Raw genomic sequence first — 27,967 nt, 5'->3', positions numbered from 1 at the left:
ACAACGGTGTGCTTTTTTTTACGTAAGTTTTAACGTAACTTTATTCTTTCATGAGTTATTTACAAGTTTCTGACCACTTATAAAATGTGTTCAAAGTGCTGGCCATTGTGTTGGATTGTCAATGCAACCCTCTTCTCCCACTCTTCACACACTGATAGCAACACCTCAGGAGAAATGCTAGCACAAGCTTCCAGTATCCATAGTTTCAGGTGCTCACCATTGTTTTTCTTGTGAAATTCCCAGTAAGTTTGATGTGTCACATGACCCTCTTCCCATTGGAAAAAACACAAGTTGGATCCAAAATGGCAGACTTCAAAATGGCCACCATGGTCACCACCCATCTTGAAAAGTTTCCCCCATCCCATATATTAATGTGCCACAAACAGGAAGTTACTATCACCAACCATTCCCATTTTATTAAGGTGTGTCCATATAAATGGCCCACCCTGTACAAAACAATAGTAAACAAGTCATTAGAGTTGCAAAAGTTGTTTGACCTTCTAATTTAACATCCCCATCAATAGGGAAACTTGAGTCTGTGTCGATAATTGATAGTTTTCTTGCCCACTAAATGGTTAAAAGTTTGTGGACACCACCTTATTAATGGCCAAGGCTATGACTAAAGACTATTTTTCCCCACCCACTGCTGATATAACCAGCTCCAGGCTTCCAGGAACATTTTGCACTGGGTTTAAGAACACTGCGGTTATGATTCGAGGATGTTAAACCAAAAGAACATCATTAGTTTTGGAAAGCTCTTCATGATCCAGAACTAATCATCCAGCAGCAGTACCTGACCTCACTAATTTCCTAATGCTTGATTGCTGTCAGATCCTCAAAGGAATGGTTAAAAAAAACCTTCCCAGAAGAGTGGTGGCTGGGAGCAGTGGCCCTTTTTATCCTTTTTAATCCTTTTTGTGTGAGTAGTTGTCCACAATTGTCTGATCATATAATGTATGTATGAATGAGGTGGTGTGATTATGAATGACATCTCAGTAATCTGTTTAGAAAATGACGTTGGCTGGAACATGTTCTTAGGCTTTGTAGATTTTTTTTTGTAATGTTTTTACAGAGAAGGGAGAAGTCTACAAACACTCAAAGGAAGCAGCAGCCTAGTCCAAAAACTGACAAATCAATAACGATTACAAGCTGTACACCAGCATGACATGTTGATTTCTGCCAGGACAGAGAATCATTTCTCTCAGCAGGCAGCGGTCGAACACTGCACTTTTGGTGGAGCAAAGAATTATAGTTTTTTTTTTTTTTTTAAATAGCTGAACGGAGAGCTATGACTTTATCCCCTTCTCACAGTTGCACACATGGAGAGGAGATGCAGCATTATTATAATTATTAGCATAAAACACTTTCAGTATTTTGCTCTTCAGTCAATGCTGTCCTACTGGGTAAATGCATTAATGTCCTCTACGATTCTAGCAAGGCTTTACACACAGATGTTGGAGCATTTTTCTTAACATATGATGGCATTCAGCAGAGCAGGTGTGATCATGGGTGGCTCATTCTCACCGCTGCAGTCACACTGACGTGCTGTTTGTGTTTTGTACTGGGTCGAGTGGATCAGACACGGCAGTGCTACTGGAGTTTTTAAACTGTGCCCTCTCACTGTGCACTGTAGATTTTGTAGAATTCAGAGAGAGTAGATAGTCTCCACAATGTCCTTGGATTGTTGGAGGTGGCTTTGAAAGGGCATATTCCAGTTAATTCACTGCAGTTATCTTAATGCTGGGTCCTCGGCGAAGCCCAGTCTAGCTGCTAAAATCTCATTCAAATTGTTTTCTCTTGGCCTCCATGACTAGTGTTCGGATTGGTCTTTTTTAGAGGTCCGTCTCTGGTGATAGCCCCAGGGATGATCAGCGCCGGGGACAGCTGTGTGCTCTGAAGCATGTCACTGGATATGAGTGCCTCTCTGTTTAACAGGGCAGGTGTTGGATTGGCAGTCTTTACGGCGCCCTCGGGGCAGTTCTGGAGGCCTGTGGAATGGCCTGAGGGAACCGTGTTAACATGTTTCGATCGTCAGTAATGCATTTGTCTCTTCATTTTTCATCCTTTCCTCCATTTTTTTCTCTCTCCCTTGACTGTCCAATAGGCTTCTGAGTACGTGCTCCATCCTTAGCCCAGACACACATCTGTTTCAGCCCAGTAATTAATTAACAGGTGTCATAGATGGTTTAGGGAAGGGTGCCTAGAGCGTCGGAACTATGGGATATTTAAAGGGCTTGGATCTTATTGCTCATGCATTTTACCTTTAGATCTACCCAGAACTCCACATAAAATGTCATTGCAGTCTATTTTAACACGGCTTGTTACTAACCTCTATAATGCCTTAGAATTAAGCAGGCTGTTAAATAAACATGCGGTGTATGTGTATGTTTACTTATGTGTATGTGTTTATACCGTCCCTCTGTCATCACAGAACAATGAATTCATTCTTTTTTTCATTCATTCATTCATTCATCTTCTATAACCACTTCATCCCAATCAGGGTCACAGCATGTCTGGAGCTCACCCACAATCATTGAGCACTAGGCAGGAACACGGCATCACACCTATGGACCATTCTGTCTATCAACATGTGCGTTTTGGACTGTAGGAGGAAACCCATGCAGACACAGCGAGAACACACTAAACTCCTCACAGACAGTGACCTGAGGTGAGGATTGAACCCACAAACACAGACCCCTGGAGCTGTGTGACAATGAATTCTAAACTTTTTGCCTGTATTATTTATGTTTAAATACTTTTAACCCTTTATTGGTCTGTGGGTGGGCATGTTGTCAGTTTATTTAATACACTGGGGCTTTGTTACATCACTGGAGCCAAGTGTAATATATATTTTTTGTAACCTGCAGTGTTCAATGACTGACACTGGGTGGCACTAGCTGGTCACAAGTACCAGCTGAAGCTTTTCTATCTCCAAATTACTGCATTACTAAAGTGCTGACTCCCAAGGTTAAGCTTTTAACCTGTTGAGATGGTCACAGCATGAATCTAAACACAGCAGCTTGTTGATAAAATGCTCTTCAAAATATGGCCATTACTGGAAATGGATTGGTGTCTGAATTTCTACGCATCTGTGAAAATATTATTATAGCTGGAGTAGTTTCACCAGGGTAGGTTCTGCAGTTTAATCAGCTTTTTAAAATCTATGCAGTTGTCTTATTGCCAAGTACACAGGACTATGCTCTGATTTATTTCAGTGGTAGACATACAAATCCAAAACTTACCACCAAGCTACAGTTTCACAAAAGGCCGCACCTATCATGGACCAAGGTGTAAACCCACAGCTTGTATAAACATGAAATTAAATGGGACAAGTTACAGAACACAGCTTAAAGTTACCATGAGTCTAAGACCCAGCATGGGCTCGAGTGGCATAAAGCCTCTGGCAATGAGCTGTGAAGCAAAAAACAGCACCGTTCAATACTTTTGGAATTGAGATGACATCTGTAATCCAAAAGTAATCATCCAACACCCATACCTGACACTAAATATTTGTGGCTGAATGCAATCAAATCCTGACAGAAAAGTTCCAACGTTTAGTCTGGCATTTTCCCAGAAGAGCAAAAGCTGGTATGGCAGCATTAAAGGAACAAACTACATATTAATAACTTACATTTTAGGAGAAACATTGGATGAGCAGTTGTCCTATATAACATTTTAGCAGTAACCACACGTAACACTAATCCAGCCTGAATACAGCTTAAGAGTTGGAAAAGAGTAACATGGAGATCCTCAGCTTCCGCCCCATCAGTGTGGCACTCAGAAGTCCCAGCGGCTGTCACTGTGCTAATGGCTTCCACATGTTTCTCTGTCCCTCAACACCACACAACAGCAGCAGGACAGCAGTGATGGGGACACACTAGGGACAGTTAGCATTTCGATACATTTGCACTTGCCTGCCCAGAGTTGTGAGTGTATGTGTGTTTCCTCATTTGACATTTAATGCTCGATGTTTCCCACTGTGCGACAATGCTGCTGGGTCTAAAACTGCCGAACGTTTCCCACAAGGGCTCTTCCATGGAACCTTGACTCGAAATTGGTTCTTGGAAAGATTCCCAACTGTTAGCGCAGATGAGGCTTGGATATCCAACTCGAACCAGGGTCAGCTTCAGTCAGTAAACACACAGAATCATACGTTTCATTTAGAATTTTTCCACGTACAATTTAACATCATTTACCATAAACGTTTCCCTCTTTTACCAGAAACAACTGTACGACCCAGAAAAAAAATCCATCCATCAGCAAGGTATTGGAAATGGGACTGCAGCTATGACATTCAGCTGAAACACTTAGGCTAATGTAGCTAAAGTTCAAACTGCATTGCCTCAAACTTGCCTCAAACCACATTAAGCTGCTAAACCATTTAAAATATACATGCTTTTTCTCACACCATATGATAAACTGATATCTATTAAAATCCCACAACACACATGATTCAAGAAGCCTGCTAATGTTTTTAGCTACGAAACATGTACACCAAAAGATCACTGGATTATGAACACCTACCTTGTTTCTACACTCACTGTTCATTTTATCAGCTCCACTGACCATACAGGAGCACTTTAAAGTTATAAAATTACAGATTGTAGTCCATCTGTTTCTTAGCATACTTTCTTATCCCCATTTTACACTGCTCTTCAATGGTCAAGACCACCACAGAGCAGGTTTTGGTTGAGGGTGTGAACTTGCATGTCATCTTCCATCAAACTTGATCTCAACACAATTGCTGTATCCAAAACCAACCCTATTCATTACATATTGCATTATTGGGGACCCGGCATACTGTAGTAGTGTCTGAAATCAGTGCATTTAAATAACTCTATATGTAGTGTACAAGTGATGCAACCTAGCAGATGAAATGAAAAATAAAAAACTATGTTACACAAAATGAGACAGAAAATTGCACTGAATATGTTCACAGAAATTTTCAGGCTATTTCCAAAGGTCTATAATGTTCAATCCCACCTTGATCTCAGTGCTTTGGACAGGATATTTTGTGGCCACCTTCTTTTTAAGAATATGACTGAGCACACTATTGTATGGCTGTCAACTGGTAAATGATAGAGGGATGGCGGAAGTAAGGGTGTGATTCATTCTCCAATGTGTAATGTTTGTAGCCTTCCTACGCTCAGGCTGGTGTTGGCTCGCCACCCTATTGCTCCAGCCCCTGGAGGCCCATGTCCCAGCACTGTGGTTGTCCCACTTGGAAGAATCCAAACCAGTAAATACTTCCATTTGTGCCCCTCCTCTGGTGGGTTTTCTGGGGGGTTTTTTTGCCCACTTCCTCCAAGGCAGGCTACACCCTCAGGGTCCCACCCCCCAATAGGAGAGCATGCTATTTCAGAACAATGTAATTTTACATATGTTAAGTTTGAATGGTGCTATGAGGATAATTGACAATATATAATCTTCACATCTTCTGTTATTGTATTTAGCCAAGATACATACATTTGACCTCTTTTAGAAACAGAAATATGTTATACACTGTCTGTCTGAGAGTGAGTTTCTACACTGGTTCATGCTGGTATAGTGCTGCTTTAGGTCACACAGGAAGGTCACACTGGTATGCCAGCATGCATTCATCCACATTTATAGATAAAAGTATGTTATACAGTGTCTAAAGCCACACCAGGGCCCACTCTCTAGTCCAGAACAACAGTGCTATTTCAGAAGGATGTAATTATGCATGTATGAAGTTCCCCATGGAAAAACCATAATGTCACTGTCAACTTGTGTGTGGGTTTGTTTTCTGTTTGAATATATCAGGAAATATTAAATTATGTGAACCAAAACTTGTTTAAACTCTTGTGGTAGTCTCACAATGTAAAAGTTTAAGGTGAAGACGTGTAAGATTAGGGTTAGGGTAAAGGGTTAGGGTTTGGTTAGAAGTACCTCTGTATAAGGCCATGTTGACAATTCTGGGGAACTGCTGCTCTCTCTGGTTTGTTTACATTTAGAAGCTCAGAATATATTAAGGAGGAAAGGTATGTGTTATGACTGTTGTTTTTACTTGGCTGGAGTTGAACTTATTTGCAAGTTTACTCACTGTTCAATCACCAGAGAACTCATTTGTAAGTTGTGTTTAATATGTAGTCTGTGTTTTAGGTAATCAGGTAATCTGAAACAACAAAAATAAGTTGCTACATACCCATCTATGTAGCAGGGGAAAAGCCATACCCTCATCTGTTTTTCATGATTTTAAATGTTTGGAAGTCTCTCCGCCATCTAAAGGTACATTTTCTCTGCCGTGAGTAGAGAGAAATTAAGCCTAGCGTCAAACTGAGACCCTTTGTTTTTTTTTTTGTTTTTTTTTTTGTGTTTGTTTTTTTAACAGATTCCTGGCACAATTAATGGAAAGCTATTGCGTCATTAGAAAGTTGTGCTAATTACTTGTTTAAGTTATCACATGCTTTCTGTGTCTCGGAAGATATAACTCATTTAAATTCCCATGTGCTAATCCCCAAGCTCCTTCTTTGTTTGTTTAGATATAAGGGGTCGAGCCCTAAACTGGCAAAACACTTGGGAGAAGCTTTTGCTGCATGCTTAGCCTTTTCTTCCTGTTTGCAAGTAGTAGAATGCATCTGATGAAGGCAGTGCTAATGGAAACAGTTTGAGCTTTTCTACTGATGCAATACTTGAGTATGTTATCTCGACTGTTAGCTGACGTGTGTGTTGTGGGGTGTGGTGTTTTGTCTGTTGTGAGCCATTTTATCAGCAGCTGTATCATTTCACTCAGGAATAGAGACAAACCTAAATACAGTACACAACTGGGTTGGACGGACATTCGCCCACATCTTGTTCACACCCTTCTCTTTCTCACTCTCTCTCTTTCTCTTGCTCTCTCTCTCCCTCCCCCTCTCTCTCTCCTGCCATGTCTATATACAGTACGTCTCCTCATATGTCTCTAAGGCCATGATGCAGGATGATATCTATGGTGTGATAATCAACACTCTTGAACCCTCTGTATGATGTGTACATAAGTTTAGTGTCTCTCTTTAGTTAAGCGCCAACACTTTGAAAGCTGTAAATTCCCACAAATCTGGTTGGCCTGGCTCCTACTGAAACTGTTGCTAGAATTTTATAGCAGTGTGATTTGATAACGCATTCTGATTGGTTTGATTGGAGTTCTTTTCTTTGTTGTTATTTGTGAGAACAACATAATTTCATTAACTACTAGCTGCTAAGAAATAACCAGTCCTTTACTCAAAGCTGCTGAAATGTTTCTGGGAGAAATTCAAACATTAAAACAAAATCATGAATCATTTTAATATACAATCTCAAATGTTCTGCTTAAATACACATATGGTCCCCACTAGGACAAAACTATATACTTTACAAAAGGAGGAATAAACATCCCTATTTTAAGTAATTTTAATTAATTTTGGAGGTTTGGTTACCATTCGCACCATAATACACTTCTATATAAGGTATAGCAAAAACTATGTATCTGTCATTTAAGTAGCATGTCTTGAATGGGGGCTGAAAAGTGGCTGAAAAAGTTAACTTTTTTCAACCAACACTTTGCTAATTGTTTGATCATCACAAAAGTACAGCACCATCCATTTATCTGCTGGGGCAAATATTTCCTGCTGTCCCTCTTTTCTTGTCTGGTTCTTTGGTGTGGCAGTCTGAAAATGGTGGATATTTATGTCTAGTGGGACCCAGACTAGTCTCCAGCCAAGGCAAATTGCATCCTATAGCACCCTGCTTTTAACCCACACTGGACCAGAAAATAGAACTAGAGTTTCTTTGCTACAACTTTGAATTGTTTTAAAAGACATTTTTCAGTCTAACATAACATTCAGTCATTTATTTTTTGTTTAGACGAATTAACGGAGCTTGAAGCTAATAATAAATTTCTCTCACACACACACACACTCGCATTTACATTTCCAAGCAGTTGGAATGAAACCAATTTTTACTTTTTCCAACAGTGGCATGTTCAGACCAATGTACAGAATAAACTGACAGTTTACAGAGAACATGGAACAAATAACAACCATTCAAGACCTGATAGACTACCAAAATTACTTCAGAGACAGGGGAAAGCCAACATCAACCTTCAAAGACTTTCCCTTTCCTTAGACAATTGTGTTGTTGTTTTGTTTGCCATTGAAGAAATGGCTGCTGGAAAATGAATAACTTGTATTTAATGACCATTTTGACTGGGAATTAAATAAATTATGGGGTGTGTCTGACAATTACACAATCCTCTACATCCACTAATATATATATATATATATATATATATATATATATATATATATATATATATATATATATATATATATAATGTTTTTTTTATATAATTGTTTTTTCCTGCTTGCCTTCTTACCTTCATTCATGAACAGCAGCACTCATTATTATATTACTGTGTTTGTTTGTGGTTGGTGTAGGTGTATCCACACACTGAGTACAGTCTGAAAACAGGCTGCGTATTGTCTGCTTTCTGCTGAAGCCCCAGCCGTTTGAAGTCACCTGAATGAGACAGAGCAGCAGGGTAGTATCATCATTAAAGAGAGACAAGAGGTGCGGTAAACACCTACATCATTACATATTACACTCACAACACGCCAGAGAATAGTGCTGACGCTGCTCTGTGTGAATGTTTGTCGTAGGCAAAAGTGTGGACACTGTAGTGCTTAAATAGTGGGTTTTGTTGATTTTATTGAATGTCAAACAAGGCCGCATGAACAAATATGTCATTTTTCAGCACCTGCTCTATTTATAATGAGTATTTTTAAACATTTTTCTCCCCCAATGTAATCACTGCCAGTTCTGTCTGTTTGCTAATTGTTAGCCATGTTTGTGCCACACAGTGCCCACAAAGTGGGGAGGCTAGCACATATTTTCTCTGTGACATCTGAAGCCAGCCACTGCCTCCTTCCAAACTGGTGCTAACACAACACGACTAGATAGCTCCCCACACCTGGAGAAGAGCACTAAAGGCCGGGCCAGCTCTGGGAAACCTTGCCTCAGATGACGGATATCACAGAAGATCAAACTCATGATGACAGGGCCAGCGCCGTTTGTGAAACAGCTGCCATTTCGTGTTTTGTTTTGAACAGAAAATATGAATGAAACTTAAGAGCGAGTTTTCCAAGAAGGCTGCATGTGTATTTTCACTTTAAGAAGTGTGTATATGTGTGTGTGTGTGTGTGAGAGAGAGAGAGCGCGTGCGTGACTAGATCTAGGCCTGAATGTAATGACACATTGTCAGGCTGTTCTTCTCTGTGCTGCTGTAAACAGAGCAGTCGCAGTGCAGGGCTGAGTGCAGGAATGTGTCAGAAACATTGCCTCTGTCAACTTTCCTCCCAATCCACACTCATCTCAACTCATCTCTCGTTCCTCTCCTCCACTACCTCATCTCATTTATTTCTGTATTGCACTAGACACTTTTAGTACAAGTAGCTTGCTCACCCTGGAAAATGCAATGACTTTAAGCCCTTATCGGAAAGTCTGTCTGATGTCTGTGACCATCTTTCCAGTGCCACTGGGCAGTTATTTCCATTGATATAAGACCAGTTCTCCTATCTCTTAGAACAGTGAGAGATCTAGAAACCCGAGTCCAAAAGCCACAGACACCAAATCGCTGATAACATCCCACAAATGGCACATGTAGATCATAGTTATTGGCTCAAATAAAGAAACACAGCACGTCTTTAGGCTTTATCTGGTTACAGTGGGCCTTTCTCACTTTCACCTTTTCCTGCAAATGATTGGCTCTTTTCAGTGGTGGGCGGGACTTCCCCCTTAAACAGATGTTATGGTTAGTATTTTGAGCTTTTCCATTCATTTTTCAAGCAGTGAAATCAGCCCTCTGTGCCACAATGTAAACAGACGTAAACACTGCATTAAATACAAATACAGACTCCACCCTACAGCCAACTTATTCATTCATTCATTCATTCGTCTTTTATATCGCAGTCCATCACAGGGCAACACACAGACACACACACACCAGTCACTCACACATTCACAGCTGTAGAAACTTCCACACACTCATCCAGTCATTCGCACACTCACACCTGTCAACAATTTTAGACAGCCACCACTCCAAAGGTGTTTTTGAATCGTGGGCGTAAACCGTAACACACAGAGGAAACCCATGCAGACACAGGGAGAATCAAACCCAGGACCCCAGAACTCTGTTGGCAGTGTCACCTTAATAACTTGTCCTTTATATTGATACACAACGCCATGATGAATGATCCTCAAGAAACTTGGAGATAGATGGTTGGACCTGACACTCTTTTTAAAACAGTGAAGTGCAAACTCTGTAATCAGGAAAGAGTGCACAGTGCCCAAACATGCACTGGGCGTTTCTTTTTTTTCTTCCCCTCTGTGCTTATATGCAGAGCTGTATTTTAACCTCCCACCCTGTCTACCTGTCCCTCCCGCTAAAGATACACATACACACACTTCCGCTACCCAGTCAAGGCCTCAAGCTTAGGTCGTATGTACTGAATTATGGGAAGCATCTCTCAGGAAAGTGGCCGCTATAAAAAGACTTTTACATCTACACTCAACCCAAAATTGCTTTGTGTGTAAATACAAAAAGCCACAAAACAGAGTGGTCAGAATGTGATATATATACATACATACAGACTGTGGTCTATATATGCCCAGAGACAGAATAGAAGGAAGTATTAGAGTATCCAGACTTTTCTTCACCATTGTAACTGCAAATGTGATTGTTTTTGGGATTTATTCACGATCATTTGTAAATAATAATCCTTAATTATTAGGATAATAATTAGTTATTAAATAACAATCCTAGGGGATATTGTTGTGTCAAATAAAACAGCTTCAATGTAATAGCAAATAAATTTTTTATTTAGTCATTGGCTATGCACCCATTTATCTAAGACTCATTCAGTCTCCTTTATAAGTGTAGTTTTATTTTAAAGTGTTATATATATATATATATATATATATATATATATATATATACACACACACACACACACACACACACACACACACAGCACTGTACAGAAGTCTTAGGCCCCTAAGATAATGATATATATTTAAACTAATGCCTTCTCAGTGAGCGTGGTGCTTGTATAAAGTTATATATAATCACAGTAAATACAAAATTATACTATATAAAACAAATAAGAAATATGAGATCATGTTTTTCTATAAAGCAGTAGGTGAGAGTGAGTTTGAAGAACAGTGTTTTGTTCAGATTCTCCTTGATTTACATGAATTTGTTAAATCCACAGCACACATTATTTAAAATCATTATTTATTCACCAGTAAAACTAGGTACTGGATGATCACCTCAAATAATACAGACTCCACGAGGAGAGATTTGGACAAAGTTAAACAACACATTCACACACAGAGGACCACACTGGAGTAAAGTTTTTATTCTAATGGTGAAATGTTGTTTGTTTGTTCATTTTAAATACCATCATTTTAAATGTTTTCTTCCTGGACATTGGGGCTAAAGTGATCCTGTTTAAAAACTGTGGAGAAAGAATTAAATATCAGATAATAATCCAAATCCAGATTGTACAGTGGTAACTAACTAACACTAACTGGGTCTGCTGGAGGGACCACGTTTAAAAGCCACTGACTTTAAAGCATGCTTATCTCTCCTCAGTAGATAAGAGGTTATGGGTCTGTGGCCGTTTGGTAAACGACCGCCTTTATGTGTCAGTTACTGCATCTGTGACTATCTGACACTATGCAGGCAGTTAGACACAGGAAGAATGTTTAACTCTTAGAAGTCTAGGATCATCAGAGTAAGTTCATATGAGTTTAGAGTCATTCATATTAGTTTAATATTCATGAGATGCACATTATGCATTTCTTTAAATTAAATTACATCATCAGAGTATCCAGAGTATAACACAATCTCTGCAGGTAAATTAATTCTGGATTTTACTCTTTGCTCTATCTAGAGTGATTCAACCAGACACGCTCTCCCAGCCACACTCCTGAGCTCAGAAGGCCTTATATAATTACAAACTCAGTTATGAATCAGATTGAAAACAGCAGCCCTTTGTCAGTGCTCTAAAGAAATAACAGGTCGTGAAGGTTATTTCACAGTGTAAAATATTTGCTATTATCTCTGCTACACGCTTAAATATTCAATCTAAAGGATCTAAAAATACTGTATAGGCCTGAACTGAAGGTCACGGAATTACATACAACTTGACATAGTCCACATAATGAGGAATTTAGACACTCATCTCAAATCTGTATCTCAGAGATAAGGCCAAAAAAAGAAAATCATTTAAGATTAATAGCTTCAATTAATAAGAGTTTAAGGATGAATATATTGGACGTCTGGTTCCCATCACCATCACTGAATGGATCTTGCTGAAGCCTTTCTTTCTGAAGTCTTTACATCTTTATTTGCATCGTAATGATTCAATTGTGCAGACATTTTGAAACCTCAGATTCCCCATTAACGTTCCGACAATAGGTCGTATTTGTGATAGTGACAGAAGTTCTGGTTTTGGTTCTGTGCCAGTCATGAGGGGAAGAAGGGAAGGTGCTTGATTTAGCCAGAGGGTTAACTCATCATTATGTAGTTAGTGCTGAGTGGGCAGGTGCTGGGGAATAGAGAACAGACACAAACCTGCAGTGTAAACACACACACACACACACACACAGACCACATATGTGCTCACACACACATACACACACAATCATCCCACCCATGCAACTCAGCTGTATAATTAGACCCGCTAGTTAGGAGCTTCAGCCACTCTATGTACTGTATGGAGAGGAGTTCCTCCTACTTTTGCTCATCCGCAGTCTGTCTCTCTCTCTCTCTCTCTCTCTCTCTTACTCACATACACATACACAAACACACACACTCTTTCAAAACCTCTCTCGCCCCCTTCCCCCCCCTCCTCTTCTATTACTCTCTCTCCCTCTTACACTTTCTCTCAGCCAGTTGCTCTAAAGTGCTCCTGGCATGTGGAGAGAGAAGCTCATTGCCTTTGGCCTTTGAGTGACCAACTGAACTCCGAGAGCTGGACGCTAAGCCTGAAAACTCACCAGAGACCTGGAGACCAGCATCCAGGACCATCCAGGAAACACCAAAAGACTCAGAAGGTTCGTCCAGTTCTACCCCTCCTTACATACCCCAGATCTATCTGCCTGAGCTGTGATCCAGGACCAGGGGCTTATCAGCGGTCATCTGTGGGCCAGCAGGGGTGAAGCGGGGCCACAGCTGACAGGGAGAGTGTGAGAGAGAGAGAGAGACGCTGAGCCCAGCAGCATGGAGATGGAGATATTGAACGGAAGGGGCACAAAGCAGAGTGCGGCCCCCACTACCCTCATGAAAGCGGCCCTTACAGCCTCTGTGTGTGTCTGCCTTGCTTTACTGATCACTGTCATTGCAGGTAAGAGCACCACACACACACACACACACGTCTTTATAACTTGTTTATACCTTGTTAATTAATGATATATCCAGGGGTGCCCAAACTTGCTTAAGTCCCTGTATAGACATATTAAATATTGTTATATATATATATATAAGTGTGTTTGTGTGTGTGTGTTAATATTAGCAATTCAACAAATGAAACAAAATAATGCACTAAAAGTCATAGACTATTCCTTGTTATATGGATTTTTACATAAAAAAAATTAAAGTATATCATTACAGCAGAGAATATCATATCAATATCACATTTTGAATAAAGCTGAATGTAGAATAACATCCTGTATTTATTAAATTACATTATTCTTATATCATACATTAAAGACTCCATTGCCATACACTGCCCACTCACAAATATCAAGTCATTGTTCTGCAGACATTGACACACACACACACACACACATACACATACACATGCATACTGAGGCATCGTGGGAAAAGTGCGTAGCGCCCAGTGGGCCACACTGGCTTCAGATGTGTGTTTGTGTGTGAGAGATTATTTTAGAAGCATATAAAGTTACGCACACAGCTTTGCTTTGAAGGGTGTAATTACTCCTGGGCAGAGTAGTGCAGCAGAGGATAAAACATATGCATTCAGCAAACAATTTCTTTTTTGGGCTTTGGCTAAAACACATTATTCACTGAGTCGATAAAAGAGCGAGAAGTTAATTTGCATGATTTATTATTTCTTTTTATGAAGGGAGATTATTAGGATAAGGGTGGACTGCACAGAGATGGTCTGAATAAATGTTTTGTTTCTATTGTTGCTTTGTTTTGGAAGTTAATACATTTGCAGTGAAATAGCTGTGTAATTATAGACATCTTGTTTGTGCATAATGTAGTTATGCACACAAACACACACCCAGCAGCAGCAGCAGCTTTGTGAGCCTGAGCGTAATGAGGCTTGCTCATGCTGGGCTAAGGCGCTGTAAATGAGAGGAGTTCTGGTTCATGCTGTGGTGATCTGCTGTCCAGTTGTGTACTGGACTGTAAACAGTGCAGAAGAAAGGCTACAACAGTTTCCCAGAGAGGCACACACTTATATGTGTCTGCTGCATGACCATTACTGCTCCATTCTGGACACAGTAAATCAGATGTAAGGTAAAAGTGCACACAGTACTGCACAATAGTCACCATTCATTTATTTAATAACATTTTCGTTGTTGTTGGGTACATGCATTTTACAGGATTTTATTCCTTAATATTAACCATTGCTTTTGCTTGATTTGCACGTATTCTTTTTTTTTTCTTCTTGTTAGTGTTCCATCTGTTATTTTCAAATGAGTGGAGATGAGCGATGACATCTTTGCCTGGAGTCTTCCAGGTTGTGCATGTTTGTTAGGGGTTCACATGTTTCTATCGTTCCATACCTTCCTCCTTTTCCTTTGACTTTCCCCTTATCGTATTTATCGTCTCCTCAGAAATATCTAGACCTTTCATGGCTGGCAATGAAATAAACAAAGGGTGGTCTCTGATCGAGAGACCACTGACAGAGTGCTGCATGTGTGTGTTAGCTCTCAGCGAACGTTTGGCATGTGTGCGGTGGAGCATTAGGTCAGCATTCTCAATGACATCTACACCCTGGACAGCTGAGGAGAACAGCTAGGCCACGGTGGAGAGAGAAAGAGTGATTGAGTGAGTGAGTGGATGGTTTAAGTAGGTTCGGCTTCTGTTTAGGAGTTTAGGAGTCTGACACTCCTTTTCTTTCTCTGTCTAGTTTCACAGAAGACGAGTAATGAAGAATACTGCCTCACGACAGAGTGCATTGAAGCAGGTACACACTCCTTCACTGGTCATGGTTAGAACTGACCTACACCTACGTGTCCAAAGATTTGTAGACGCCTGCTCCTCTGAAGTTTCTTCTATAAAAACAGAGTTTGTGACCCCCTTGCTGCAGTAACAGCCTATAATTTTCTAGTCTTGCTACATATTGAACAAGAACTGGATTGCATTCAGCCACAGAATCGTTTCCCAGATCCAGATTAAAAGGAATTTCCCATGGTGCTTCACCACTGTTACTGCAGTTTAAACCCAGACGTAATGTATGTCTGGGAAGCCCCTTAATGTTATAATATCCTCATTGGAGCTAGTGGAGCAGAGTTTGTGCAAGAAATAAAACTAAACCCATTGTTGAGTGTATCAGGGAGCAACTCTGTACACACTCTCTTGTGTTTTGTTTGTTGGTGTGTGTAGCCGGCTCCATCCTCAAGAAGATGGACCTCAGCGTCCAGCCTTGTGATGATTTCTACCAGTATTCCTGTGGAGGTTGGCTCAAAGAAAACCCAATTCCCGAAGATTCCTCAAGTTATGGGATTTATCCCTGGCTCCGACAGAACGTGGATCTCAAGTTGAAAGGTGAAGCTGAGATGATTATTTTCCTTTGGAGAGGGAAATACAATTTTCCCTTGTGTCTTTTTAAAGGTCCTATAAAGGCTACTTAAAACGCAGTAATGGTTCAGTCACATGTCACACCTCTGGGAATCGTAACTAGACTGATTATGTGTTTTCTGTGTCTCAGAGCTGTTGGAGCAACCCACTACAGACAATGACATAGAAGCTGTGAAAAAGGCCAAGGTGCTGTATCGCTCCTGCATGAACGAGAGTGAGTGCTCATGGACTATAACAGAAATTCCCAAAAAATGATCATGTGCATAATTTTATAGCTTTCAATAAATATACATATGTATTATTTATGTATTTATCTTAAATTGTCACAATGCAGTTGTTGAATGCAATTATTTTAAGCACTTTAATGCAGGCTTTACATGAAGGCGTCACCACAGTAATATGATTTTCATAGAGTGGATACAGCTTTCACGCCCATGTCTGTTGAGAGCAACACTGGCGGCACCTTTTGATGTAGCTATTGGTTTTGTCAGTTTGCTGCTTGTTGATTTTCATTCATATAAAGATCTAAAGTAAGCACTGTCCTGTGTAATATGCAGAAAGAGCTGAAGGTTTGCTGTATTTGAACAAGAGGGCCACAATCATGGATTCTATTTATTTGCAGTTGTATACAAAGGTTTGATAAGCCTTGATAAGATGTTTGATTTTATTTTATTGCATAAAAAATTTTAAAAAACTCCTTCAGCACAGGCCACATTTTTAAATTTATTATTATTTTTTTTAAATATAAAACTATACAACTATGTATTTTCAAAATGAACTAGTTTATGCTCTATAGAGTGGGTCCCTCACCGGGGGTGGCCATGGTGAAATTAAGTTTAGTACAGAACCTCTAATACTATAATGCTTGTTTCAAAACATAAGGAAGATTGCTCCTTTATCTTTACACTGTGGTTCCTCTTAGCTGCTCTTGAGTTGCTGGACGCTAAGCCTCTGTTGAAGGAGCTGAGAAAGGCAGACTTCCGTTGGCCTGTACTGGGCACTGCACGGGGGACTGATATGCATTGGGATGAGGCAAAGTTTGATCTGCTGAAGACGCTAGCTCATATCCGCACTCAGCACAGTAAATCAGTCCTGCTGCGGCTCTATGTCTCGCCAGATGACAAGAACTCACAGCGCTACATCATCAAGGTGAGACTCAGTGGAGTGTCTTGAGGGGAGTTTGATTGGCCAACACAGAAATATCAATTGCAGACTGTGAAGAAGATGCGTTAACTTATTTACATTTTTTGTCCAAGGAGGACTTGAAGGCTGCAACAGATATTTTCACCAGTTTCATCAGCCCTAGTTTGTGTTGTTTCATTCTTGTTTTTGTACATGTCTCTATTCGCAGCTGGATCAGGCATCCTTGGTTTTATCCAGAGAGGATTACATCACCAACACCACTGAGGCACAGGCTGTGAGTTTAAGCCTTCCACTAAGTTCTGTAGTGTGTGTTGATAGGATGCCTAGGAAAAGTATTGTAACTTGAATTTACACCAGCTGCCCTTCCTAAGACAACCTTCCCATTTCCCCTGGGTTTGGACTTACCCAAAACAAACCACACACAGCACAGACAGCATAGACCATGGCCCTGGAGCTCTGGAGCAGCAGAAATATCCGTTATGCTAATGCTGCTTTATTTTACTTACGTTCATGTATTTATAAAAAAGAAAGTACATTCTTAGCTTCCAGTGTACGTTAATAGAACAACACTTTTATTTTGGAGCATTTCTATTGGTCCATAGCTTGTAAACCAGGGTTGAACAAAATTCAGAACTGAATTGAGAATGATCGCTAAATTTGAAATGGATTGAGACTACAAACAGGAAGTAGATTTGGAATTCCATGAAATTCAAAGAAATTCAAGATACGAAATTGAGGTGTATTTAACAATGAAGCTTTACAGTATATACCACACTACATGATTACAGCATGAATTTCATACAGATATTATTTTATGGATTTTATGTACACAATACTTTATTATAGTAAATACACCTCTTTTGTAACACAAATTAACATTAAAACATACTCAATAAAACAGATTATTATTAAAATTGTAATAACTTTCAAATTGTGGAAAAGGATAGGACAGCACTTCATTTCCCATAATACCTTTCTTTAATTTAAGTCTTCAAAAGAGTTTCCCAAACCTAGCAAGATATTCAGAACAGAGGGATGCTTCCTCGATGACAGAACATTTGAGGAACTGTTGACCATTTGACGCAACAACGTTACCCTGTAAACTACTTTAAATAAGTGATAATTGCATTTACCAAAACATTGTTTCAAGTGATTTTTTCGAAATGAAAATATTGCTAATTATTCACCATTAAGGGAATGTATGCTTAATGTTAGTGTCTGTACTTTCATTTGAAAGAGAAATGTGATAAGTGATGAGTGATATGTGATAAGAACGAATTTCTCTAAATTGCAATGTATTCAGTTCCACTTCCTGTAATTCCTATTCAAATTCAATTCAACATCCTGTAGGATTGAACTGAATTAACTTCTGAAATTCAGAATTTTGCACAGCCCTGTTGTAAACATGTAACATGATGTAAACATGATGTATGATCACTCTGTACAACTCCTCTCCGCTGTATAGGGCCATCATTGTGTTCTGACCATTGAGACTCAGGTGGTCAGTTTACTATAATTATGCACTGCTATTGAATCCAGACTTGTCCAGAATCTATCTATCTATCTATCTATCGATCTATCGATCTATCTATCGATCTATCTATCTATTGATCTATCTATCTAATCTAATGTAATGTTATTAATGTCTTTACTTCCCTCTTCTGTCCACTGTGTGCTTCCGAGCAGAACCGAGAGGCTCTTTGGCGTCTGATGGTAGACGTGTCAGTGATGCTGGGAGCTGATGAGCAGGCAGCAGAGTCTCAGATGAAGGCGGTGCTTGACTTTGAGATTAAACTGGCTCAGGTGAAAGGCCCTTATTTTCGCTTTAAAGCCACTCAGGAAAAGAACGGAAAGTGCTGAGACTGCGTTCTTTGTCACATCAGTAGCTTAGAGGCCTAAGACCTCTTTAAGGTTCTTTCTGCTTAAATTACCCTCTGTGTGTTTGGTCCTCCTTGTGTGTTTAGATAACGATCCCCTTTGAGAACCGAACCAGTGAGAGCATGTACAACAAATACAGCCTGTCCAAACTGCAGCGCACAATTCCAGAGGTGAGACCCCTCCATTAACATTTATTCAGCTCATTATTATGATGAATAATTGCAGGGTAGGAGTTATTAGAATGTCAAAATTACTATTTAAATATGCAGAGCTGGCTTCCCAGACCAGGATTAAGGTTTACGACAAAGGTAATGATAGTTTCCAGTGGTGATCCACTATTAGAGAGGGTGATTTAGTCTGAGACTAGGCTTGATCATGGGAAAACAGCTCTAGTATTCACTTCAGTTTAATGTAACACTAGGTAAGACCTGGTATTTTTGCTCCTTTGCTCCCCCTACAGTTGCAGAGTGTAATTGAAGTTTACAGCACTGTCCTGAAATCAAGTAGGGGTGGCTTCAAAAGTACCCCACTTCAAAAGAAAAAAAAAGAAATAATGCAGTGTCTGAAGTGCTTTAGTAGCAACAACAGAGGCTCTATTCTCCCTCGTTGTTGCATCATTGTCCTAAAATATATCTTTTGTACTGCATTATTTCTATTAATTTATTACTTGTATTTCTAACATGAGTGACACATGAGCCTATTTCCAGCAGGTCACCCCTCTGCCCTTCTTTCTCTCTGTCTGCAGTTTAACTGGCTGAGTTTTGTGAAAGCAACAATTGACTCTAAGCTGTATCCAGATTTGACCATCATGTCTTCTGAGCAAGTTATAGTGCGCGCTCCTCAATATCTGAAGGATCTCTTTAAGCTCCTCAATGTCACTGACACCAGGTAAAAAAACAAAAAACAAAACCAGATTTAGAGCCAGGGACAGTAACCAGACACACAGACCCCAGAAATTAGTTTACTAAAGCCGGTGTCTGTTTGCCATTCTGTTGCTGCCACATCAGCTGTGTGGTGCTGTGTGTATTTATGTGCTCATCTACGTGTACCTGCGGCGTTCCTGTCTTTTTAAATCTTCATTACCACCCCCTATTCCAGACCAGACTGCTCCCTAATACAGTTAGCTTTCATTTTAATGAGCTTAAAATGCTAATTTAATCCTCTTATTTCACCCCTTCTGCCCCACTGGCTTTAGGACAGTGGCCAACTACGTGGTGTGGAGGTCAGTCCTGTCCAGAATCACCACCCTCAGCAGACGCTTCCTCTACCGATATCTGGACTTTGCTCGAGTGAGTGCCAACCTTTCTACTCAAAATTTTATTTTACATAGGATTTACACACTTATGGATTCTCAAATACTGGAGACAGAGATGGATGTGAGGCTCCTCATGGAACTGGCCTCTAACTCACTCCCTCATGTATTTATTCACTCGTATTTAACAAAGTACTCCTCCAGGAGACACCATTCAAGTCCCTGCTCTGTTGAATTTATTGTTTTTCTTTAACAGGACCAATTAAGTCCATATTATTGAAACCTGAAACTGCCCACATCTATGCTAATATAATGCTGATTTAAAAAGGTTTAATGATTTAATGATAAGCCTGTAATATACTTTGATCAAAATACCACAAGGATCAAGCACCACAGCTGTGTTTTCCCCCTGTCAGAACGACAGGTTTCAGCGCCTGTTCCTTTAAATGCGAATGAGCCACAGCTCCGTTCAGCACGAGAGCCCAGGAGTGGGGAGCAAGGAGCAGATATAATAATGAACAAATGATTTTTTCCCATGTGTCCATGAAGAGATTTAAGCAAACTCTTCTTCTGTGCCCTTAGGTCACCACAGGAACGACGTCCCTCACTCCTCGCTGGGATAAGTGTGTGAATTATGTGGAGGGAACGCTCATGTACGCCACCGGACGCCTCTTTGTTCAAAAACACTTTCAGGAGGATAAGAAACATATGGTAGATTATATTTCACTCACTCACTCATACAGTCACTCACTCACTCATGCTCACCCAATCTCCCAAGCACTCATACCCGCCCCCATTCACTTGCTCACTCACTCGATTATTCATTCAATTATACTTGCTCACTTATTTATTCACTCAACCACTCATTTGGATTAACCAGTTCATTCATTCATTCATTCATTATCTGTAATCGCTTATCCAGTTCAGGGTCGCAGTGGGTCCAGAGCCTACCTGGCAGGAATACACCCTGGAGGGGGCGCCAGTCCTTCACAGGGCAACACAGACACACACACACATTCACTCACACACTCACACCTACGGACAATTTTGAGTCGCCAATCCACCTACCAACGTGTGTTTTTGGACTGTGGGAGGAAACCGGAGCACCCGGAAGAAACCCACACGGACACGGGGAGAACACACCAACTCCTCACAGACAGTCACCTGGAGCGGGAATCGAACCTACAACCTCCAGGTCCCTGGAGCTGTGTGACTGCGACACTACCTGCTGCACCCCTTTACCAATACTTATACAATACCTTTCGCTCAAATATTTGTGTTCATTTTGCCACTCATACCCTTCCGATTCACTCGTAAATTGACTCATTCACTCAGTCACTGTAATTACTCATGTTCTCACAAATACTCCCAGATTTGTATCCACTAATTCATGCTTATCATCTGATATTTACTTAGCTGCTCACAGGCCTACGCCACCCTTGTTAATATGCACTTGTTTATTCCCTGGTTCACTGTCACTTAAGTTCTCCCATTCAATCCCCAGTTCATATTTAAATAGTCACTCCCTCACACACTCACTCCCTATTTCACATTTACTCAATAGTTCACTAACGCATTCAGTCACTCACACGTTCATAAACTTACTCAAACTTTCCCATTCACTCTTTTAAATATTACTATTCCGTCTCTCGCCCGTTTTCTCTCTTTCACATTCTTTCACTCATTTACACACTTTCAGCGTAGGTCATGTAAAGTTGAACCCTTTTTCAGATTCATTCTTTGCTTCTTTTAAACACTTAAAAAAAGTCAAGACAAAGAAATGGCTCTCAAATGAAAAACTGGCTGCCAGCTGAGGTGTGATCACTCCTTTTTCAGAGAAGATCAGAAATCGTGGGCCATGTGTCTGTAACGTGGGTGGATCAAATGTTTCTGGCCACCACTGCAGACAATTTCACAGCATGAAAATATTCAGTGTGAGACGCTTTAGTCATCCTCGTACAGTTTATGTTTTAAGAATAAACAAATTGTACTGCTCTGAGTACCTTATTGTGTTACAAAAAAGAAAAGAAAACACCCTAGTCTACATGACCATGGATCAGAGTTTACATTACAATTGACCCTTGGTCCTGCGTTGTCTCCATCTGGTGGATGACATACAGAATTACAGCAAAATGGTTTATAGGTGAGATCACTAGAGCCAGAGGCCTGATTTATTGCCAGTACTGACTGTGTTTGTGTTTGTGGAGATGGAGGAGCTGATCGAGGGGATCCGGTGGGCCTTTATTGACATGCTGGAGAAAGAGAACGACTGGATGGATGGGGAAACAAAGAAAAAAGCCATAGAGAAGGTGTGTGGCTCTCTGTGTTAGTGAAAAATATAATATAACTTCTTTGGTTGTACCTATATAACCCCTCTTTCTCACCGCAGGCCCATGCTGTCCTGGCTAAAGTGGGCTACCCAGAGTTCATCCTGAATGACACCTACATCAACGAGGACATTAAACGGGTACAAGCTTCAAAGCACTAGCTTCAGGTTCTCTAACTTCCCTTTGATGTGTGCCATCTGGAGTCAGCACTCATTTGCTTTGGCACTTCTTTAAAGACCCCTTGCACTCCAAAACATTTTTAAATGGTTAATGGCCTGTTTCAAATGTGTTTTCTCAGCACAGTGTGAAAGAGCACATTTCTTAGTACATCTGCAAAAGAGGTGATGGGAAAGGATGCTAATTAGCAGCTTAGGTTCATATGTCACAAATGAGCTTGAACCAATCACAGTCCAGTGTACTAAAATATATTAATGAGAGCTTTAAAAATACAGAAGAGAAATGCAAGTGCCTATCTAAAATACGCACAAGATAATGGGTATGTGAAAGGCACTATATAAGTGTAACATATAATTCTCTATTTTTTTGTTGTTGTTAAGGGATGTTTTATTGTTAACCGTTTCTAGGTTATAACAACAATAAATAAAATATGTGCCATACTTTCTTTATGGTTTATTTCATAACTTTACATAAGCAGATGTTAACCGCATGCTCTTCTCAAATATGAAATCTGTAACTCCTGTCTCTTGCCTCTCACAGTTATCATTCTCAGAGAAGGATTACTTTGGGAATGTGATGCAGACTTTGAGCTTCATCGCTCAGGCGGATATTGGCTGGCTCCGGAAGAGCGTTCCTCGCACCGAGTGAGTTCAATTATGTCCTGAAATCTGGAGGGAATGGTTAGCAAAGCAGTGGGTTAACAGACTACTAAATCATCTCTTTTGCTGCAGGTGGTTCACCAATCCTACCACTGTCAACGCCTTCTACAGCTCCTCCACCAATCAGATCAGTAAGATGAGCTCAAAAATTAACTACAGATTTGCTCTGCTGGTTAGATTAAAAACAAACAAAAAAATACATAATGTTGCTAACAAAATTTAATAGTCAGGGTTCCACTCACCATGCCATGTTGTATCCTAAAATTCCACCAGATTTAGAACATTGCCCTTTAGCCAGTTAGCAGAGCTAATATATAATAGACAGACCAACCTTAGCCAATCAGCAGCACTGATACATTCTATCTCACAGAGACTACCCTAAAGCCATGTTCATTTATTTCATTTATTATTATGTTGGCGCTGGAACATTCAGAAAACAGTATGCCCAAGTTTATTTTTGCTAGCTTGTTCTGGGTTAGCACTGTTAACCATGCCATTTGATATCACCACATTATGCAATATTTTACTCATCCAAACACCATGTAAACACATCCACATATAGCAGTTCCCCAGTACTGGTGTATACGAGTGATTGAACAAGACATAGATAAAGGGAAGCACTAATAAACTATATGACACTACTGCTTTTACGTGCTCTTAATATGTGGGCAGCCATCTTAGATTCTGGACTTTCAGACTTAGGTAAGGGTGGTCCAATTGTAATTTCCTACTTGGATCTCAGAAATTCCGATATCCAAGTTCAAATGAAGTGCATCATTAGCCAGTAAGCAAAGCAAACATGTACTAACTCAGAGATACTGCTCTTGGCTAATGAGCAGTGCAGTCAAATGCTAGCTCAGAGAACAGCTCTAATATATATTCTCAGAGAGATTGATTCAGCAGCAATTAGCAGCCATGTCTAAATCACAGAGACTGCCTATAGCCATTCAACAGTGCATATAGATACCAGCTCATGGCACTGGGATAAAATGCCCTTTAAATGACCATTCAAATGACTATTATCAGCCGGCATTAACACAATGTTTTAAAGCGATTAGCTATCTTGGATCTACCAAGTTGGTGTTTCTAGTGACCAGTGAAGGTATCATACAAATGGACATTTATTTTCATCTCAGGGTTTCCAGCAGGAGAGCTTCAGAAGCCATTCTTCTGGGGACTTAAGTACCCTCGGTAAGTTATTTCACACACTTATGCTCTCTGTTTCTTTCTGGATGGACTTCCTGATCATGTTCAAATGTGTTTGCCAGGTCATTAAGTTATGGAGCAATTGGTGTAATTGTTGGGCATGAACTCACTCATGGATTTGACAATAACGGTAAGGCCTTTATGGGGTGTACCATGTCTCCAATTGCATTGTATTAGGTGGTCAGTACTCTGTGGTCAGTGTTCATACTTGTGTGCTCATACAGGGCGGAAATATGACAAAGACGGAAATCTGGATCAATGGTGGAGCAATGCATCGATCACTTCGTTCAATGAAAAAACACAGTGCATGATTGACCAGTACAATGGCTACCACTGGAAAGAGGCGGGACTAAAGGTACAGTATTAACCTCCCTCACTTCGTTTATGTGCACTACTTGTCCAAATGTCCAGGTTTTACTAAGAAATCAAGAGTTTAATAGTCCCCTATTTGCTGGAGTTATAGCCTCAATGGAGACTCATGAGTGCCCTTGGATATTTTGGTACAACTCCCAAGATCCAAATTAAGCCTAATCCCAGATGTCAAATAATTTCCAATAGCCATTCACAAGCTGCAGTGATACCAATATATCATTTGTTAATTTTCTGGACTTGTCTTCCTGGGACAAATGTATATACCATAGTCCATTTGCTTATTATGAAGTGTTCTGTAAGTATAGCTTTATATACTCTAATATTTTGCCGAACTCACTGCTGTTTATTCCTAGGTCCGAGGGAAAAGGACCCTGGCCGAGAACATTGCTGATAATGGTGGCATGCGGGAAGCATTCAGGGTATCCGGTCTAACCTAAATATGCTTACATTTATGACACCTGGCAGATCCATTTATCTATAGTGACTTAGTTTTAATCATGTTACAAAAGTAGCTTTACTCTTACTGGTGTAGTGTAGTGCTCATGTCCAAACTGGGATTCGAACCACACATTGAAAATTAGCGATGTTAGCCACAAATTAGCTCCAGATGCTAATGACTGCATTCTCTGTAGTCTAAAAGGTGTAGTGGAAATATACTGAAGCTGTGTGCTGTGATTCACAGGCCTACAGGAGGTGGGTTCAGAAGGAAAGGTCGGGGGTGGAGGAGCCGTTACTGCCAGGAGTGGGACTGAACAACAATCAGCTTTTCTTCCTCAGCTACGCTCACGTGAGCCACTGATTTTGCTGGAGACCTGTCCTGATTATTCATCAAAAATGTTCTAAATTTAACGTTTCTGTGTGTGTGCGTGTCTGTCTGTCAGGTGCGCTGTAATTCCTACAGGCCGGAGGCAGCAAGAGACCAGATTGTTAGTGGAGCCCACAGCCCTCCAAAATACAGGTGAGAATGTTCTCTCTCACACACACACACATACACACACACACACACACACACACACACACCTCATTTGCATCCATTTCCTTCTTCAATTTGTCTCTGTCACTGCTGCAAGCTCCACGTCACTCACTCTGGCCTTGTTGCTATGGTGAAAGGGTTATTGGAGCGATGAGTAACTACGAGGAGTTTCACAAAGCCTTCAACTGCCCGGCGACGTCAGTCATGAACCGAGGGTCCGAGTCCTGCCGGGTCTGGTAGCTTTGGAGGAGGAGAAGAACCTCGCAAACCTGGTCCAAACCTTGAGCTGTGACCAGAGAGACAGCACTGACCGACACCGCTCATTCTGGACATGGATCATGCCCAGGGTCCTCTTCAACTGGAACGCTGATTAGAGACAATCATGTCTGGACCTCAAACACACACACACACACACACTGTGAGCAGCAGCCCACAGTCCCCCTCACCACTGTCTGCTCTCTGCTCTCTCTGATGGACTTCACACCAAAAGTTCCCAAAACAAACCTGGCAATCAGCCATCGGACGCTTCAAAGCCTTTGGCAGAAGTCGTCTTTGTTGAGCTGATTCTAATGGCAATAGGGCTTAAACGAGAGGGGTGGGTTTTTATGTCTGTACAAACAAATGACTTCTATTACAATGATACTATTATACCTCCGCCACTTCTCTCATCAAAGTCCAAAATGGGGTCCATTACTGCTTGTACAATAGCATTTAGGCAAGAATAGACTTTATAGAATCAGGAGGCCTTTTTAAAAAAGAACCCAAATGCAGCTCTTAAAGAGGAATTCCATCAGCTTTCTACCTTTCAATTTTCACGTTCTGAATTGTAAACAGAGAGATCCATGGAGTTGTGAATTGGTGAATTGTAGAAAAGTTTTTTTTTTTTTTAGCAGTGAACCTACGCTTATGACCTTCCATATGTTTTCTAAGCTTTAACAACTTCTGTTGTTGAGGGCTATTTAGACTTACAACACACTACATTTATTTCTCTGGCCCTCCCTCTCCTCCCAGCATAAGGGTCTATAAGCTACCATAAGAGAATTTAGCAGAAAGGGTTCTCTTCTAATAGTGCTGAGCTCCAGTGGTGTTGTGTTAGCTGCAGTTTTAAAAGTAGCAGGGCAGGGTTCACAATCCTACACCTGACACCTGGGGTCAATCATGGGGCCCAGCCCATTCCCTTCCCCATTCTCTAATGACCCACTACATTACTAACTCTATCAGGTAGATTTCACTGACTTAAGCCCAATTCTGCTTTCATTCTTTCTGGGGCTGACCACTTCAGCAACATTTCTGTTATCTATCGTTAGACATTTGTAATGAATTAGTATCCTATTCCTTACTGTTGGTCTTGGCCTCTGCTAATATTTGCTCTCCCAGTTTGGTAGCATTGTGTTGTTGGGTTAGTCCTAGCTAATATTTAGATTTGATGATGACTAAAATTGAGATGACAACTGAGAGGCAGCTTTAAGTTCTTATTATCTCCACTGTGAAGCGCTCTAAATTATTTTGTTTACTTTTTTTTTAATGCTGGAATTCCCCTTTAATTGTGATAACGAAAATGTTCTCCTTTCTTTATGGAAGCACTGTACCTTTTGTGTGGACTGACTGTAATATAGTAAATAATTATTATTTCCCAAACTTTCCTAAATGCCTTGTTGTACACAGCGACTTGTCCTTGATTAACTGAAGCTGTACCTCTTTTCAATATGAATCAGATGGTTTTAAACACTCATAAAATATGTTCCTTAGACCATTTGTGGTGATGTTTTTTTTTAGAGCCATGCATTATAAACGTGTCTCCAATGTGTGTTCCCGCACGTGAGTGTGTGTTTGGCTGTGTCACACTGCGATTTTCTTGTTCTGTTACACGTGAATGATCAGGTTGAATGTATGAGGTCGGCCTAATATAGCACAGCAGGAAATTGGGTGAATGAAAAATAGCAGCAGCCCTGCTGGAAATAGACTTCAGACCCCACACTTCTGCCTGAGTGCGAATGAGATTTCAGAAGTGTTCTCGCATACACACACACACACACACACACACACACACACACACACACACACACACACACATATATACTGGTTCAACAGACTGAAAAAAAATCAACTGAATAGGCCCAGAATTTTGAGTCACTGAAGATAAACAGTAAAATCTCCCCCTGCATC

The 27,967-nt window shown here is 40.4% G+C and overlaps 1 protein-coding gene across 1 annotated transcript; it reads left to right on the top strand.

The window, feature by feature from the left end:
• The first annotated feature begins 594 nt into the window (after positions 1-594).
• phex (phosphate regulating endopeptidase homolog, X-linked) lies at positions 595-27,490 on the top strand. The gene is made up of 24 exons (XM_066678737.1): positions 595-919; positions 8,415-8,547; positions 12,935-13,385; positions 15,144-15,200; positions 15,620-15,781; positions 15,945-16,028; positions 16,737-16,963; positions 17,166-17,231; positions 18,644-18,760; positions 18,922-19,005; positions 19,581-19,723; positions 20,031-20,124; positions 20,670-20,798; positions 22,295-22,396; positions 22,477-22,554; positions 23,132-23,235; positions 23,323-23,381; positions 24,387-24,441; positions 24,519-24,586; positions 24,681-24,811; positions 25,182-25,247; positions 25,511-25,615; positions 25,710-25,786; positions 25,939-27,490. The coding sequence occupies exons 3-24, from the start codon at positions 13,262-13,264 to the stop codon at positions 26,039-26,041; spliced, it is 2,235 nt and encodes a 744-aa protein (XP_066534834.1). The 5' UTR covers positions 595-919; positions 8,415-8,547; positions 12,935-13,261; the 3' UTR covers positions 26,042-27,490.
• Positions 27,491-27,967: the final 477 nt, after the last annotated feature.

Source organism: Hoplias malabaricus, chromosome 1, assembly GCF_029633855.1.
Source record: "Hoplias malabaricus isolate fHopMal1 chromosome 1, fHopMal1.hap1, whole genome shotgun sequence".
NCBI classification, from domain to species: domain Eukaryota; kingdom Metazoa; phylum Chordata; class Actinopteri; order Characiformes; family Erythrinidae; genus Hoplias; species Hoplias malabaricus.
The sequence above is the reverse complement of the archived record's forward strand: the minus strand, read 5'-3'. Positions and strand labels throughout refer to the sequence as shown.